The sequence below is a fragment of the Manacus candei genome, unplaced genomic scaffold, assembly GCF_025592945.1.
Source record: "Manacus candei isolate 608988 ecotype Guabito, Panama unplaced genomic scaffold, ASM2559294v1 h1tg000581l, whole genome shotgun sequence".
Lineage (NCBI taxonomy): Eukaryota > Metazoa > Chordata > Aves > Passeriformes > Pipridae > Manacus > Manacus candei.
Genome location: NW_026138629.1, coordinates 3680 through 20008, shown reverse-complemented (window position 1 = coordinate 20008; position 16329 = coordinate 3680). Strand labels below are relative to the sequence as shown.

At 50.4% G+C, this 16329-nt stretch overlaps 1 protein-coding gene and 1 long non-coding RNA gene across 3 annotated transcripts; both read right to left on the bottom strand.

The window, feature by feature from the left end:
• Window positions 1-5159: 5159 nt before the first annotated feature.
• LOC127466059 (uncharacterized) lies at window positions 5160-5735 on the bottom strand. Of its 2 annotated transcripts, none has more exons than XR_007902584.1 (2): window positions 5664-5735; window positions 5160-5603 (listed from the first exon to the last, which is right to left on the bottom strand). It is a non-coding gene; the product is annotated as an uncharacterized LOC127466059 (long non-coding RNA). The 2 variants fall into 2 exon arrangements; XR_007902583.1 differs by having other exon boundaries at window positions 5644-5712.
• A 139-nt stretch (window positions 5736-5874) lies between these two features.
• LOC127466057 (histone-lysine N-methyltransferase 2B-like) lies at window positions 5875-16079 on the bottom strand. The gene is made up of 5 exons (XM_051776665.1): window positions 16023-16079; window positions 14935-15048; window positions 12711-12794; window positions 11195-11324; window positions 5875-6151 (listed from the first exon to the last, which is right to left on the bottom strand). The coding sequence occupies exons 2-5, from the start codon at window positions 15030-15032 to the stop codon at window positions 5876-5878; spliced, it is 588 nt and encodes a 195-aa protein (XP_051632625.1). The 5' UTR covers window positions 15033-15048; window positions 16023-16079; the 3' UTR covers window position 5875.
• Window positions 16080-16329: the final 250 nt, after the last annotated feature.

Here is a 16329-nt window from a genome sequence, read left to right as displayed (position 1 = left end):
GGGGATTTTTTGGGGATTTTTGGGGATTTTTTGGGGGATTTTTTGGGGATTTTTGGGGGATTTTTGGGATTTTTTGGGGATTTTTGGGGGATTTTGGGGGATTTTTGGGGGATTTTTGGGGAATTTTGGGGGATTTTTTGGGGGTTTTTTTGGGATTTTTTGGGGATTTTTTTGGGATTTTTGGGGGATTTTTTGGAATTTTTTGGGGGATTTTTGGGGGATTTTGGGTCAATTTTGAGTCAATTTTAGGTCAGTTTTGGGGTCAATTGGTTGATTTTGGGTCAATTTTGGGTCAATTTTGGGTCAATTTTGAGTCAATTTTGGGTCAATTTTGGGTCAGTTTTGGGGTCAATTATTGGTTGATTTTGGGTCAATTTTGAGTTAATTTTGGGTCAATTTTGGGGTCAATTTTTTGTCAATTTGGGTCAATTTTAGGTCAATTTTTGGTCAATTTTGAGTTAATTTTGGGTCAATTTTGGGTCAATTTTTTGTCAATTTTAGGTCAATTTTAGGTCAATTTTGGGTCAATTTTAGGTCAATTTTAGGTCAATTTTAGGCAAATTTTGACTCAGTTTTTGGGCCAATTTTAGGTCAATTTTAGGTCAATTTTAGGTCAATTTTGGCCAATTCTGGCTCAATTTTGGGTCAATTTTGACTCAGTTTCCGAGCCAATTTTAGGCCAATTTTGGGCCAATTTTGGGTGGATTTTCTCCCAGTTTGGCCCAGTTCAGCCCAGTTTAGGCTCAGTTTTAGATCAGTTTTGACTCAGTTTTTGGGCCAATTTTGCCTCAATTTTTGAGCCAATTTTGACCCAGATTTGGGTCAGTTCTGGCTCAGTTTTGGGTCAATTTTGGGTGAATTTTGGGTCAATTTTTTAGGACAGTTTTGGGTCAATTTTGGGTCAGTTTTGACTCAGTTTTTGGGTCAGTTTTGGGGTCAATTATTGGTTGATTTTGGGTCAATTTTGGGTCAATTTTTGGTCAATTTTGAGTCAATTTTGGGTCAATTTTGGGTCAGTTTTGGGGTCAATTATTGGTTGATTTTGGGTCAATTTTGAGTTAATTTTGGGTCAATTTTGGGTCAATTTTTTGTCAATTTTGGGTCAATTTTGGGTCAATTTTTGGTCAATTTTGAGTTAATTTTGGGTCAATTTTGGGTCAATTTTTTGTCAATTTTGGGTCAATTTTGGGTCAATTTTTGGTCAATTTTGAGTTAATTTTGGGTCAATTTTGGGTCAATTTTTTGTCAATTTTGGGTCAATTTTGGGTCAATTTTTGGTCAATTTTGAGTTAATTTTGGGTCAATTTTGGGTCAATTTTTTGTCAATTTTGGGTCAATTTTTTGTCAATTTTGGGTCAATTTTTTGTCAATTTTGGGTCAATTTTTGGGTCAATTTAAGCTTAATTTTGGGTCAATTTTAGGCCAATTTTGACTCAGTTTTTGGGTCAATTTTAGGTTAATTTTGGGTCAATTTTGACTCAGTTTTTGGGTCAATTTTAGGTTAATTTTATGTCAGTTTTGACTCAGTTTTGGGCCAATTTTAGGTCAATTTTAGGTCAATTTTAGGTCAATTTTAGGTCAATTTTAGGTCAATTTTAGGTCAATTTTGGGCCAATTTTGACTCAGTTTTTGAGCCAATTTTATATCAATTTTAGGCCAATTTTAGGCCAATTTTGGGCCAGTTTTGGGTGGATTTCCTCCCAGTTTGGCCCAGTTCAGCCCAGTTTAGGCTCATTTTCCCCCCCCCCAGGCTCGGGCCGCCCTGGCCTTGGCCGTGGTGGCCTCCATCGTGTCCTTCCTGGCCCTGGGCCTGCAGGGGCTGCTCGTGGCCTACGGGTGCCCCTCCTGCTTCCACCTGGGACCCCCCGCCCAGGTGAGTCATTTCGGGGCATTTTGGGGCAGTTTGGATAATTCTGGGAAATTTTGGGTCATTTTGGGTCATTTTTGGGTCATTTTTGGGTCATTTTCGGTGAATTTTGACTCATTTTTCGGTCATTTTTGAGTCATTTTTGAGTCATTTTTGGGTCAATTTGAGCTCAATTTTAGGTCAGTTTTGACTCTGTTTTTGGGGCATTTTTGGTCGTTTTTTTGGTCATTTTTCGGTCATTTTTGGTTATTTTAGGTCATTTTTGGGTCATTTTTAGGTGAATTTTGACTCATTTTTCGGTCATTTTTCAGTCATTTTTGAGTCATTTTTGAGTCATTTTTGGGTCAATTTGAACTCAATTTTAGGTCAGTGTTGACTCAGTTTTTTGGGTCATTTTTGGCCATTTTGGGTCATTTTAGGTTATTTTTTGGTCATTTTTGGGTCATTTTTCCGTGAATTTTGACTCATTTTTCGGTCATTTTTGAGTCATTTTTGACTCATTTTTAGGTTCAATTTTGACTCAATTTTGGGTCAGTTTTGACTTGGTTTTTGGGTCAGTTTTGACTCAATTTTTGGGATCAATTTTGATTCATTTTTGACTCATTTTTTACTTAATTTTTGGTGAGTTTTGATTTAGTTTTAGGGTCAGTTTTTGGGTCAGTTTTGACTCAATTTTGGGTCAGTTTTGACTCAATTTTTGGGTCAATTTTGGGTCATTTTGAGGTCAATTTTGACTCAATTTTTTGGTCAGTTTGGGATCGTTTTTGGGGTCAATTTTGACTTATTTTTGACTTAATTTTCCATTAGTTTTGACTCATTTTAGTCATTTTGGGCTCAATTTTGACTCAATTTTACCTCAATTTTGACTCATTTTTGGCTCCATTTTTGACTCAATTTTGGATCATTTTTGACTCAATTTTTGGTCAATTTTGGCTCATTTTTACCTCAATTTTACCTCAATTTCACCTCAATTTCATATCATTTTTGACTCAATTTTGGGTCAATTTTGACTCAATTTTGTATAATTTTTTACTAATTTTTGGCTCCATTTTTGACTCAATTTTGGGTCAATTTTGCCTCATTTTTACCTCAATTTTGCCCCAATTTTGCCTCATTTTTACCTCAATTTTGCCCCAATTTTGCCTCATTTTTAGCTCAATTTTGACTCAATTTTGTATCATTTTTGACTCAATTTTGCCTCAATTTTTCCTCATTTTTAGCTCAATTTTGACTCAATTTTGTATCATTTTTGACTCAGTTTTGGGTCAATTTTGACTCATTTTTACCTCAATTTTTGACTCAATTTTGTATCATTTTTGACTCAATTTTGGCTCCAATTTTGACTCAATTTTGGGCCATTTTTGACTCATTTTTACCTCAATTTTGCCTCAATTTTACCTCAGTTTTGCCCCAATTTTGCCTCATTTTTAGCTCATTTTTGACTCAATTTTGGCTCCAATTTTGACTCAATTTTGGGTCATTTTTGACTCATTTTTACCTCAATTTTTGCTCAATTCTGTATCATTTTTGACTCAATTTTGGGTCAATTTTTGACTCAATTTTGGGTCAATTTTGGGTCAATTTTGGTTCATTTTTACCCCAATTTTTGCTCAATTTCTGCTCAATTTTGACCCAATTTTGGCCCCATTTTGGGCCGTTTTGGGTGACTTTTGTTCCCTCCCCCTCCCCCAGCGGGTCCTGCTGGGCACCCACGTGCTCCTGATGACGTCATCGGCGGCGGGGGCGGGGCTTGCCGTGATTGGTGCGGTCGCCGCCACCAGGGCCCGCCCCAAACGGATCCAGCCAGTGAGTGACGAGGGGGGCGTGGCCTAAAAAGGGAGGGAGGGGCTTGTTTCAAAGGGGGCGGGGCCTTCATATTCTACCCGTGAAGGGGCGGGGCTTCCCTTTGAGAAATGGGCGGGGCTAAAGGAGGGGTGGAGCTTCCATATATAGGAAGGGGTGTGGTTTCTAGGGGGCGTGGCCTGGCTCTGACCACGCCCCCTTTCCTCCAGCCCGTGGTGATTTACCAGACGGCCCTGCCCGGCGTGGGGGCGGGGCCTGCAGAGGCCACGCCCACCGGCGACCCCGCCCCTCAATAAGGACCAATGGCGGCTGAGGGGGTGCGTCTGGCTCCGCCCACCTCGTGCCTTCCCGGAATAATAATAGAAACAGAAATATCAAAATCAAGGAAATGTTAAAAATTATATAAATGTTAATTTATATTATGTGATCGTTAAACCTTTTAATTTTATTTGTCAGTTAATTAATGAAATGTCAATATTTTCACGGACAGTTTCGAATTTTTTAAACGGAATTAAAAAAATTAAAAAAAAAAAAAATTAAAAAAAAAAAATAAAACCAAGCAAATAAATAAAAGCAAATCATATTTAGCCAGAAAAAAAAATAAATAAAAAATTAAACGGTATTTCCTTCTTTTTTTTCCATCCCCCTGGAGTGAGTTCAAACCCTAAAAAGAGGTTTTTTTCCTACTCCAATTTAACCCCCGAAATGACCAAAAAAGGGAAAATTCCCTCCCAATTTAAAAAAAAAAAAAGATGTTTAAATTAAAACCCTCAAAATGATGGGGAAAAAAAAAAAAAAAAGAAAAGCTGCGTTTCCTTCGATTTAACCCCCCCTTTGAAAGGAGGGAAAAACCGGGGGCTTGGCCCTCCATTTCAACCTCGAAAAGGGGCTCCTTTTCCAAAAAAATCGAGAAAAGAGGGTTTTTCCCTCAATTTAATTATTCCTAATGAAGAAAAAGGGGGATTTTCCGGCAGTTTAAACCCTAAAAATTTAGGAAAAAAAAAAAAAGGGGGATCCCGCCTAAATTTAAACCCCCCAAAATGGCGGCCGCGGCGTGAGGGGAGGGGGGGTCAAGGCCGGAAGTCGGCGAGGGGCATCACGGGAGTTGTAGTTCGGGGAGGGCGGGGCGCCAACGCTTCTCTATGGGCGCCGCGGGGCACGATGGGAGTTGTAGGCGCGCTGTAATGGCGCTCTGTGGGCGCCGCGGGGCATCATGGGAGTTGTAGGACCAAGATAATGGCGCTCTATGGGTGCCGCGAGGCATGATGGGAGTTGTAGGCGCGCTATAATGGCGCTCTAACGGCACCGCGGGGCGTCATGGGAGTTGTAGGTCCAAGATAATGGCGCCCTATGGGCGCCGCGGGGCATGATGGGAGTTGTAGGCCCAGAACCGCCATTACGGCGTTTTTTGGGAGGTTCTCCAGGATTTGGGGGGATTTTGGGGGTGTCCCCCCCCCTACCCCGACCCCCCCCCCTTAAGCAGAGAGTCTCCCGGACCAATCAGAGTCTTTATTGTGGGCGGGGCTGGCGCCGCCTTTAAATTAACATACAAAACCCGAAACAACCCCCCCACCAAAAAAATACCACCCCAAAAAAATCGCCCCAAAAGTGCCGCGCGGGGAGGGGCTGGACCCACCGGGGGAGGGGGAGGTTGGGGGGGAGGGTCAGGCCCGTGGGAGGGGGCTTGGGGGTCCCTAAGGGAGGCCTGGGGGGGGGTCTCGGGGGGCGGGAGCACCCCAACGTCGCGTTTCGGGGGGTCCCAGGGCTGGAGGCGTCTCGGGGGACTTCGGGAGAACCTCAACTCCTGGTTGACCTTCACGACTCTTGGTTGACCCCCAAGACTCTTGGTTGACCCCCAAGACTCTTGGTTGACCTCCATGACTCTTGGTTGACCCCCAAGACTTTTGGTTGACCTCCATCACTCTTGGTTGACCTCCAAGACTCTTGGTTGACCCCTACAACTCCTGGTCGACCCCCAAGACTCTTGGTTGACCTCCACAACTCTTGGTTGACCCCCAAGACTCCTGGTCGACCCCCACAACTCTCGGTTGACCCCCACGCCTCCCAGTTGACCCCCAGGCCTCCCGGTTGACCCGAGGCACCTCCACCACCTCCCCGCGACCCTCCGCCTCCTCCAGACCCCCTTTTTCCCCCCATAACTTCCCTCCGACCCCCTTTTCGCCCCCCCCAAAGACCCCCCCGAGGTCAGTTGAGGAAGCGCCGGCAGCGGCGGGCGCCGCAGTTGCAGGGCAGCTTGGCGGCGGGCTCCTCGATGGGGAACTTGTAGTCGTAGGTGAGCTCCTCGCCGCGCAGGATGCGGCGCAGGGCGAAGATGACGATGCGCTTGTGGCCCTCCACGTGGATGACCCGCGAGTAGCAGTTGGGCTCGCACGAGTGGTTGATGAAGCGCGCGGCGCTGCCGTGCATCGTGGCGTCCACCACCTCGGCCTCGTCGATGCGGAACATGTAGCACCCGATGCCCTGCGGGGGAAGCGGTTTTGGGGTCATTTTGGGGGGATTTTTGGGTCAGTTTGGACTCAAAAGTTGAGCAAAAATGGAGGTAAAATCAAGTCAAAATTGAGCAAAAATTGGGTCAAAACCCGACCCAAAATCGAGTCAAAATTTGGCCCAAAATTGTCCAAAAATTGACTCAACATCAAGCCAAAAATGAGTCAAAATTGAGCAAAAATGGAGCCAAAATCGAGTCAAAATTGAGCAAAAATGGAGCCAAAATCAAGTCAAAATTGAGTCAAAACCTGGCCCAAAATTGAGTCAAAACCTGGCCTAAAATTGAGCCAAAATGAGTCAAAATTGAGCAAAAATGGAGCCAAAATTGAGTCAAAAATCACCCAAAATTGAGTCAAAACCTGGTCAAAAATTGAGTCAAAAATCACCCAAAATTGAGCCAAAAATGAGTCAAAATTGAGCAAAAATGGAGCCAAAAATGAGCCAAAATTGAGTCAAAACTTGGCCCAAAATTGAGTCAAAATTGAGTCAAATCCCGGCCCAAAATTGAGTCAAAAATCACCCAAAATTGAGCCAAAAATGAGTCAAAATCAAGCCAAAATGAGTCAAAATGGAGCAAAAAATGAGTCAATTTTGGCTCTATTTTGACTCAATTTTGGGCCACGTTTTGACTCGATTTTGGCTCCATTTTTGCTCAATTTTGACTCATTTTTGGCTCAGTTTTTGCTCAATTTTAGCTGCCGTGCATGGTGGCGTCCACCACCTCAGCCTCGTCGATGCGGAACATGTAGCACCCGATGCCCTGGGGGAGAGGGGACAGGGGGGGTCATTTTTGGCTGATTTTGGCTCATTTGGACTCAATTCGGACTCAAAAGTTGAGGAAAAATGGAGGCAAAATGAGTCGAAATTGAGCAAAAATTAAGCTAAAAAAGGAGTCAAAATTGAGTCAAAACCCGGCCCAAAATTGAGCCAAAAATTGACTCAAAATCAAGCCAAAATTGAGTCAAAATTGAGCAAAAATGGAGCCAAAATCGAGTCAAAATTGAGCAAAAATGGAGCCAAAATCGAGCCAAAATTGAGCAAAAACGGAGCCAAAATCGAGTCAAATTTGAGCAAAAACGGAGCCAAAAATGAGTCAAAATTGAGCAAAAATGGAGCCAAAAACGAGTCAAAACCCAGTCTAAAATTGAGTCAAAAATCACCCAAATTTGAGTCAAAACCTGGTCAAAATTGAGTCAAAAATCACCCAAAATTGAGGCAAAACCTGGCCCAAAATTGAGCCAAAAATGAGTCAAAATTGAGTCAAAACCTGGTCAAAAATTGAGTCAAAAATCACCCAAAGTTGAGTCAAAAATGAGTCAAAATGGAGTCAAAAATGAGTCAATTTTGGCTCTATTTTGACTCAATTTTGGGCCACGTTTTGACTCGATTTTGGCTCCATTTTTGCTCAATTTTGACTCATTTTTGGCTCAGTTTTTGCTCAATTTTAGCTGCCGTGCATGGTGGCGTCCACCACCTCGGCCTCGTCGATGCGGAACATGTAGCACCCGATGCCCTGGGGGGGAAGCGGTTTTGGGGTCATTTTGGGGGATTTTGGGTCAATTTTGACTTAATTTTGGCTCCATTTTGACTCAATTTTGCTTAATTTTTGCTCATTTTTGGGCCGGGTTTTGACTCAGTTTTGGATGATTTTTGGGTCAATTTTGAGTCATTTTTGCTCAATTTTGATTCAATTTTGGGCCAGGTTTTTGCTCAATTTTGACTCATTTTTGATTCATTTTGACTCATTTTTGATTCATTTTGACTCATTTTTGGGTGATTTTCACTCAGTTTTGGGTCAGGTTTTGGTTAAATTTTAGGTGATTTTTGGGTCAATTTTGACTCATTTTTGATTAATTTTGACTCATTTTTGGCTCCATTTTTGCTCAATTTTGCTCAATTTTTGCTCATTTTTGGGCCAAGTTTTGACTCAATTTTGGGTCAGGTCTTGATTCAATTTTGACTCAATTTTGGGTCAAGCTTAGGCTCAATTTTGGGTGATTTTTGGGGACATAGTCAAGGGTTGGGGACATGTAGCACCCAATGCCCTGCAAGGGGGACGTTTTTGACTCATTTTGAGGGATTTTTGGGGGATTTTTGGGTGAATTTTGGTTCATTTTTGCTCCATTAGGACTCAAAAGTTGAGCAAAAATGGAGGCAAAAATGAGTCGAAATTGAGCAAAAATTAAGCTAAAAAATGAGTCAAAATTGAGCCAAAAATGAGCCAAAATTGACCCAAAATTGAGCGAAAAATGAGTCAAAATTGAGCAAAAATGGAGCCAAAATCGAGTCAAAATTGAGTCAAAACCTGGCCCAAAATTGAGTCAAAAATCACCCAAATTGTAGCCAAGACCTGGCCCAAAATTGAGCCAAAAATGAGTCAAAATTGAGCAAAAATGGAGCCAAAATCGAGTCAAAATTGAGTCAAAACCTGGCCCAAAATTGAGTCAAAAATCACCCAAATTGTAGCCAAGACCTGGCCCAAAATTGAGCCAAAATTGAGTCAAAACCTGGCCCAAAATTGAGTCAAAAATCACCCAAAAATGAGCAAAAAATGAGTCAAAATGGAGCCAAAAATGAGTCAAAATTGACCCAAAAATCCCCCGAAATTGAGCCAAAATCTGGACCAAAATTAAGTCAAAATTAACCCAAAATTGAGCCAAAAATGAGTCAAAATTGAGCAAAAATGGAGCCAAAATGAAGTCAAAAATCACCCAAATTTGAGCCAAAACCCAGCCCAAAATTGAGTCAAAAATGAGTCAAAATTGAGCAAAAACGGAGCCAAAATGGAGCCAAAAATGAGTCAATTTTGGGCCAGGTTTTGGTTCCATTTTGATTCAATTTTGGGTTAATTTTGACTTAATTTTGACTCAATTTTGACTTAATTTTGGGTCAGATTTTGACTCAATTTTGGATGATTTTTGACTCAATTTTGACTCAATTTTGGGCCAGATTTTGGCTCAATTTTGACTCAATTTTGGGGTCTCTTTCCCCAAATTTTGGGGTTTCTCCTCCATTTTTCGGCTCCTCCTCCCATTTTCAGACTCCTCCCCTTTCCAGGCCCCTCCCCCCGTTTCCAGGCCCCTCCCCCACATTTCCGAGGCGATTTCCCCCGTTTTTGGGGTCTCTCTCCCCAAATTTTGGGGTTTCTCCTCCATTTTTAGGCTCCTCCTCCCATTTTTAAGCCCCTCCTCCCATTTTTAGGCTCCTCCTCCTATTTTCAGACTCCTCCCCTTTCCAGACCCCTCCTCCCATTTTCCAGGCCCCTCCCCCCCATTTCCGAGGCGATTTTCCCCATTTTTGGGGTCTCTCTCCCCAAATTTTGGGGTTTCTCCTCCATTTTTAGGCTCCTCCTCCCACTTTTAGGCCCCTCCTCCCATTTTTAGACTCCTCCCCTTTCCAAGCCCCTCCCCCATTTCCAGGCCCCTCCCCCCCATTTCCGAGCTGATTTTCCCCATTTTTGGGGTCTCTCTCCCCAAATTTTGGGGTCCCCTCCCCATTTTTAGGCTCCTCCCCTTCATTTTTAAAATCTCCTCCATTTTTAGGCTCCTCCTCCCATTTTCAGACTCCTCCCCTTTTCAGACCCCTCCCCCCGTTTCCAGGCCCCTCCCCCACATTTCCGAGGCGATTTTCCCCATTTTTGGGGTTTTTCTCCCCAAATTTTGGGGTCCCCTCCCCATTTTTAGGCTCCTCTCCCCCATTTTTTAAAATCTCCTCCATTTTTAAGCCCCTCCTCCCATTTTTAGGCTCCTCCCCTTTTCAGACTCCTCCCATTTCCAGGCCCCTCCCCCCCATTTCCGAGGCGATTTTTCCCGTTTTTGGGGTTTTTCTCCCCGAATTCGGGGTCCCCTCCCCATTTTTAGGCTCCTCTCCCCCACTTTTAACATCTCCTCCATTTTTAGGCCCCTCCTCCCATTTTCAGACTCCTCCCCTTTTCAGACTCCTCCCATTTTCCAGGCCCCTCCCCCCCATTTCCGAGGCGATTTCCCCCGTTTTTGGGGTCTCTCTCCCCAAATTTTGGGGTTTCTCCTCCATTTTTAGGCTCCTCCTCCCACTTTTAGGCCCCTCCTCCCATTTTTAGACTCCTCCCCTTTCCAGGCCCCTCCCCCATTTCCAGGCCCCTCCCCCCCATTTCTGAGGTGATTTTTCCCATTTTTGGGGTCTCTCTCCCCAAATTTTGGGGTTTCTCCTCCATTTTTCGGCTCCTCCTCCCATTTTTAGGCTCCTCCCCTTTTCAGACTCCTCCCATTTCCAGGCCCCTCCCCCCCATTTCCGAGGCGATTTTTCCCGTTTTTGGGGTTTTTCTCCCCGAATTCGGGGTCCCCTCCCCATTTTTAGGCTCCTCCCCCCCACTTTTAACATCTCCTCCATTTTTAGGCCCCTCCTCCCCTTTTCAGACTCCTCCCATTTTCCAGGCCCCTCCCCCCCATTTCCGAGGCGATTTCCCCCGTTTTTGGGGTCTCTCTCCCCAAATTTTGGGGTTTCTCCTCCATTTTTAGGCTCCTCCTCCCACTTTTAGGCCCCTCCTCCCATTTTTAGACTCCTCCCCTTTCCAGGCCCCTCCTCCCATTTTCCAGGCCCCTCCCCCCCATTTCCGAGCTGATTTTCCCCATTTTTGGGGTTTTTCTCCCCAAATTTTGGGGTCCCCTCCCCATTTTTAGGCTCCTCTCCCCCATTTTTTAAAATCTCCTCCATTTTTAAGCCCCTCCTCCCATTTTCAGACTCCTCCCCGTTTCCAGGCCCCTCCCCCCCATTTCCGAGGTGATTTTCCCCATTTTTGGGGTTTTTCTCCCCAAATTTTGGGGTTTCTCCTCCATTTTTAGGCTCCTCTCCCCCATTTTTTAAAATCTCCTCCATTTTTAAGCCCCTCCTCCCATTTTTAAGCCCCTCCTCCCATTTTCAGACTCCTCCCCTTTCCAGGCCCCTCCCCCCGTTTCCAGGCCCCTCCCCCCCATTTCCGAGGCGATTTTCCCCCGTTTTTGGGGTTTTTCTCCCCGAATTCGGGGCCCCCCCGCCCACCTTGCTGTCGTAGAACTTCTCCCTCTTGTCGGTGAGGACGGAGCGCACGACGATGCCGGAGTATTCGATCACCATCTCGCCCGCCTCGATGTTGCGCTTGCAGAACAGGCCCCGCCCGTGGATGGCCGACCTGGGGGGGGACAGGTGTGCCCAGGTGTGCCCAGGTGTGCCCAGGTGACCCCCAGGTGTGTCCCAGGTGCCCCCAGGTGACCCCCAGGTGTGCCCAGGTGTGCCCAGGTGTGCCCCAGGTATGACCAGGTGTGCCCAGGTGTGCCCAGGTGTGTCCCAGGTGTGTCCCAGGTGTGTAACAACCACCCCCAGGTGCCCCCCAGGTGCCCCCAGGTGTACCCCAGGTGTGCCCAGGTGCCCCCCAGGTGTGCCCAGGTGTGCCCCAGGTGTGTAACAATCACCCTCAGGTGTGCCCAGGTGTGTCCCAGGTGTGTAACAACCACCCCCAGGTGCCCCCAGGTGTGTAACAACCACCCCCAGGTGTGTCCAGGTGTGTCCAAGTGACCCCCAGGTGTGTCCAGGTGTGCCCAGGTGTGTAACAATCACCCCCAGGTGTGCCCAGGTCTGCCCAGGTGTGTCCCAGGTGTGCCCAGGTGTGTAACAACCACCCCCAGGTGCCCCCAGGTGTACCCCAGGTGTGCCCAGATGTGTCCAGGTGTGTAACAACCACCCCAGGTGTGTCCAGGTGTGTCCAGGTGCCCCCAGGTGTGCCCAGGTGTGCCCAGGTGTGCCCCAGGTGTGTAACAACCACCCCCAGGTGTGCCCAGGTGTGTAACAACCACCCCCAGGTGTGCCCAGGTGCCCCCAGGTGCCCCCAGGTGTATCCCAGGTGCCCCCAGGTGTGCCCAGGTGCCCCCCAGGTGTATCCCAGGTGTATCCAGGTGTGTCCCAAACATCCCCAGGTGCCCCCCAATGCCCCCCAACACCCTCCAGGTGTGCCCAGGTGCCCCCAGGTGTGCCCAGCTGCCCCCAGGTGCCCCCCAGTGCCCCCCAACGCCCTCCAGGTGCCCCCAGGTGTGCCCAGGTATCCCCAGGTGTGCCCAGGTGCCTCCAGGTGCCCCCCAACACCCTCCAGGTGCCCCCCAGGTGTGCCCAGGTACCCCCAGTTGCCCCCAGGTGCCCCCCAGGTGCCCCCAGGTGTGCCCAGGTGCCCCCAGGTGCCCCCAGCTGCCCCCCAGGTGCGCCCAGGTGTGTCCCAGGTGCCCCCCAGGTGCCCCCAGCTGCCCCCCAGGTGTGCCCAGGTGTGTCCCAGGTGCCCCCCAGGTGTCCCCAGGTGCCCCCAGGTGTGCCCAGGTGCCCCCCAGGTGTGCCCAGGTGCCCCCAGGTGTGCCCAGGTGTATCTCAGGTGCCCCCAGGTGTATCTCAGGTGTGCCCAGCTGCCCCCCAGTGCCCCCTAGGTGTGTCCAGGTGCCTCCAGGTGCCCCCCAATGCCCTCCAGGTGCCCCCAGGTGCCCCCAGGTGTGCCCAGGTGTGTCCAGGTGCCCCCAGGTGCCCCCCCGGCTCTCACCGATAGACCCCCACGGCCTCCTTGGCCGTTCTCTTGAGGTGCCGGAATCTCATGGCCATGGGCAGCTCCAGGCTGGTGGCGCGGCTGGGGGGGCGTCAGGGGGTCCCCCCGGATTTTGGGGGACCCCCCGAGACCCCCCCAAATACCCCCAAAAACCCCCAAATCCCCCCGAAAACGAGGAACCCCAAAATCCCCCCAAAATCCCTCAAAATTCACCCCAAATCCACCCAAAACCTCTCAAAAACACCCCCAAAACCCCTCAAAATCCACCCAAAATCCACCCCATGAGGGGGCGTCAGGGGGTCCCCCCAGATTTTGGGGAACCCCCCGAGACCCCCCCAAATCTCCCAAAAACCCCCAAATCCCTCCAAAAACGAGGAACCCCAAAATCCCCCAAATCCCCCCAAAAACAGCCCCAAAATCCACCCCAAATCCACCCCATAGAGACACCAAATTCCTCCTCTGGGGGGGGCCTCAGGGGGTCCCCCCGGATTTTGGGGGTCCCCCCGAGACCCCCCCAAATTCCCCCAAAACCCCCCAAATTCCCCCGAAAACAAGGAACCCCAAAATCCCCCAAATCCACCCCAAACCAGCCCCAAAACCCTCCAAAATTCACCCCAAATCCACCCCATGGGGACACCAAATTCCCCCCCCGGGGGGGGTGTCAGGGGGTCCCCCCGGATTTTGGGGAACCCCCCGAGACCCCCCCAAAATCCCCCAAAATCCCCCCAAAAACAAGGAACCCCAAAATCCCCCCAAAAACAGCCCCAAAACCCCCCAAAATTCACCCCAAATCCACCCCATGGGGACACCAAATTCCCCCAAATTCCCTCTGGGGGGGCGTCAGGGGGTCCCCCCGGATTTTGGGGAACCCCCCGAGACCCCCCAAATCCCCCAAAAACCCCCAAATCCCCCAAAAATGGGGAACCCCAAAAACACCCAAATCCCCCCAAAACCAGCCCCAAAACCCCCCAAAATTCACCCCAAATCCACCCCATGGGGACACCAAATTCCTCCTCTGGGGGTGGGGTCAGGGGGGTCCCCCCGGATTTTGGGGAACCCCCCGAGACCCCCCCAAATCCCCCAAAACCCCCAAATGCCCCCGAAAACAAGGAACCCCAAATATCCCAAAATCCCTCAAAATTCACCCAAAACCCCTCAAAATCCCCCCCAAATCCACCCCATGGGAGCCCCAAACTCCCCCCCCTTGGGGGGGCGTCAGGGTGTCCCCCTGAATTTTGGGGTCCCCCCGAAACCCCCCAAATTCTCCTAAAACCCCCCAAAAATGGGACACCCCAAAATCCCCCCCCCCCAGGTGTGTGGGACAACAGGTCTACCCATTGATTTCTATGGGGGGGGGGGGGTGACGCAAATTTTGGGGGGGGTTGCCGAGATTTTTGGGGGGGTCCCCGAGATTTTGGGGGGTCCCTGAGATTTTGGGGGGGGTCCCCCAGGGGTGCTGGGGGGGTCTCAGGTATTTGGGGAGGGTCCCAGATATCCAGGGAGGGGGTCCCAAATCTCCCGGACAACAGGTCTACCCATTGACTTCTACGGGGGGAAAATGACCCAAAATTTGGGGGGGTCCCTGAGATTTTTGGGGGGTCCCCGAGATTTTGGGGTGTCCCAGAAGTCTGGGGGGGGCACCCAGGGGTGCTGGGAGGGGGTCTCAGGTATTTGGGGGGGCCTCAGATATCCAAGGAGGGGTCCCAAATGTCCCAGATAACAGGTCTACCCATTGACTTCTATGGGGGGCGATGACCCAAATTTTTTTTGGGGGGTCCCTGAGATATTTTGGGGGGTCCCCCGAGATTTTGGGGTGTCCCAGAAGTCTGGGGGGGCACCCAGGGGTGTTGGGGGGGTCTCAGGTATTTGGGGAGGGTCCCAGATATCCAGGGGAGGGGGGTCCCAAATGTCCCAGACAACAGGTCTACCCATTGATTTCTATGGGGGGGGGGTGTGACGCAAATTTTGGGGGGGGTTGCCGAGATTTTTGGGGGGTCCCCGAGATTTTGGGGGGTCCCTGAGATTTTGGGGGGGTCCCCCAGGGGTGCTGGGGGGGTCTCAGGTATTTGGGGGGGCCTCAGATATCCAAGGAGGGGTCCCAAATGTCCCAGACAACAGGTCTACCCATTGACTTCTATGGGGGGCGGTGACCCAAATTTTTTTGGGGGGTCCCCGAGATTTTTGGGGGGGCTGGGGGGGGCACCCAAGGGTGGTTCCTCACCGGGTGGGCTTCAGCTGCACCTCGTCCTCCTCCTCCTCCCGCGGGGGGGGGTCCCTGGGGGAGGGGCCCCGGTGCTGGGAGGCCAAAAAGCTGAACATGTCGAAGGTGCATTTCCTGGGGGGGGGGGGGACACACACCAAAATTTGGGGGGGTTTAGGGGGGGGCTCCCCACCCATGGGTGACCCCCCCAGACCCACGGGGGGACCCCCCGAGCCGTGGGGGACCCCCCCAAAAAACCCCCACCCTGTGGGTGCCCCCCTGGTGTCGATAAAGGGGGGGTTTGGGGTGGGGGGATTTGGGAGGATTTTGGGACCCCCCCACCCATGGGGGGACCCCCCCAGTAACTCCCAGTACCCCCCCCCCAGTAGCTCCCAGTGCCCCCCAGTAGCTCCCAGTAGCCCCCAGTGGCTCCCAGTGCCCCCCCAGTAGTTCCCAGTAGCCCCCAGTAGCTCCCAGTGCCCCCCAGTAGCTCCCAGTATCCCCCAGTGGCTCCCAGTAGCTCCCAGTGCCCCCCAGTATCCCCCAGTAACCCCCAGTTCCCCCCAGTAGCTCCCAGTATCTCCCAGTAGCTCCCAGTGCCCCCCAGTAGCTCCCAGTATCCCCCAGTAGTTCCCAGTGCCCCCCAGTAGCTCCCAGTTCCCCCCAGTAGCTCCCAGTGCCCCCCAGTAGCTCCCAGTGCCCCCCCAGTAGCTCCCAGTGCCCCCCAGTAGCTCCCAGTACCCCCCAGTATCCCCCAGTAACCCCCAGTTCCCCCCAGTAGCTCCCAGTATCCCCCAGTAGCTCCCAGTATCCCCCAGTAACCCTCAGTCCCTCCCAGTCCCTCCCAATCCCCTCCCAGTCCCTCCCCAGTCCCTCCCAGTCCCCCCCACTCCCCTCCACTCCCCTCCCAGTCCCCCCTAAATCCCTCTCCCAGTCCCTCCCAGTCCCTCCCAGTCCCTCCCAGTCCCTCCCAATCCCCTCCCAATCCCTCCCAATCCCCTCCCCAGTCCCCTCCCAGTCCCTCCCAGTCCCTCCCAGTCCCCCAGCCCCCCAGTCCCCCCCACTCCCCTCCCAGTCCCCCCCAGTCCCTCCCAGTCCCCTCCCAGTACCGCACGTAGAGCTCTGCCCTGGCGCAGCCCGAGGGGTTCCGGGGGGGTTGGTTTTTGGGGGGGGTCCCCTGCGGGGGTGGTACCGGGAACCGGTACCGGCGGCAGGACCCGGCCCCGGGGAGCTGCTCCAGCAGGAACACCACGGCGTCGTGGTGCATGCCCAGGAGGCGCAGCCCGCTCATCCCTGGGGAGATTTTGGGGGAAAAAAAGGGGATTTAGGGGATTTTAAAAAAAATTTGGGGGGGGATTGGGGGAGATTTGGGGGGTTAAAAGGGGATTTTGGGGGGTTAAAAGGGGCATTTAAAGG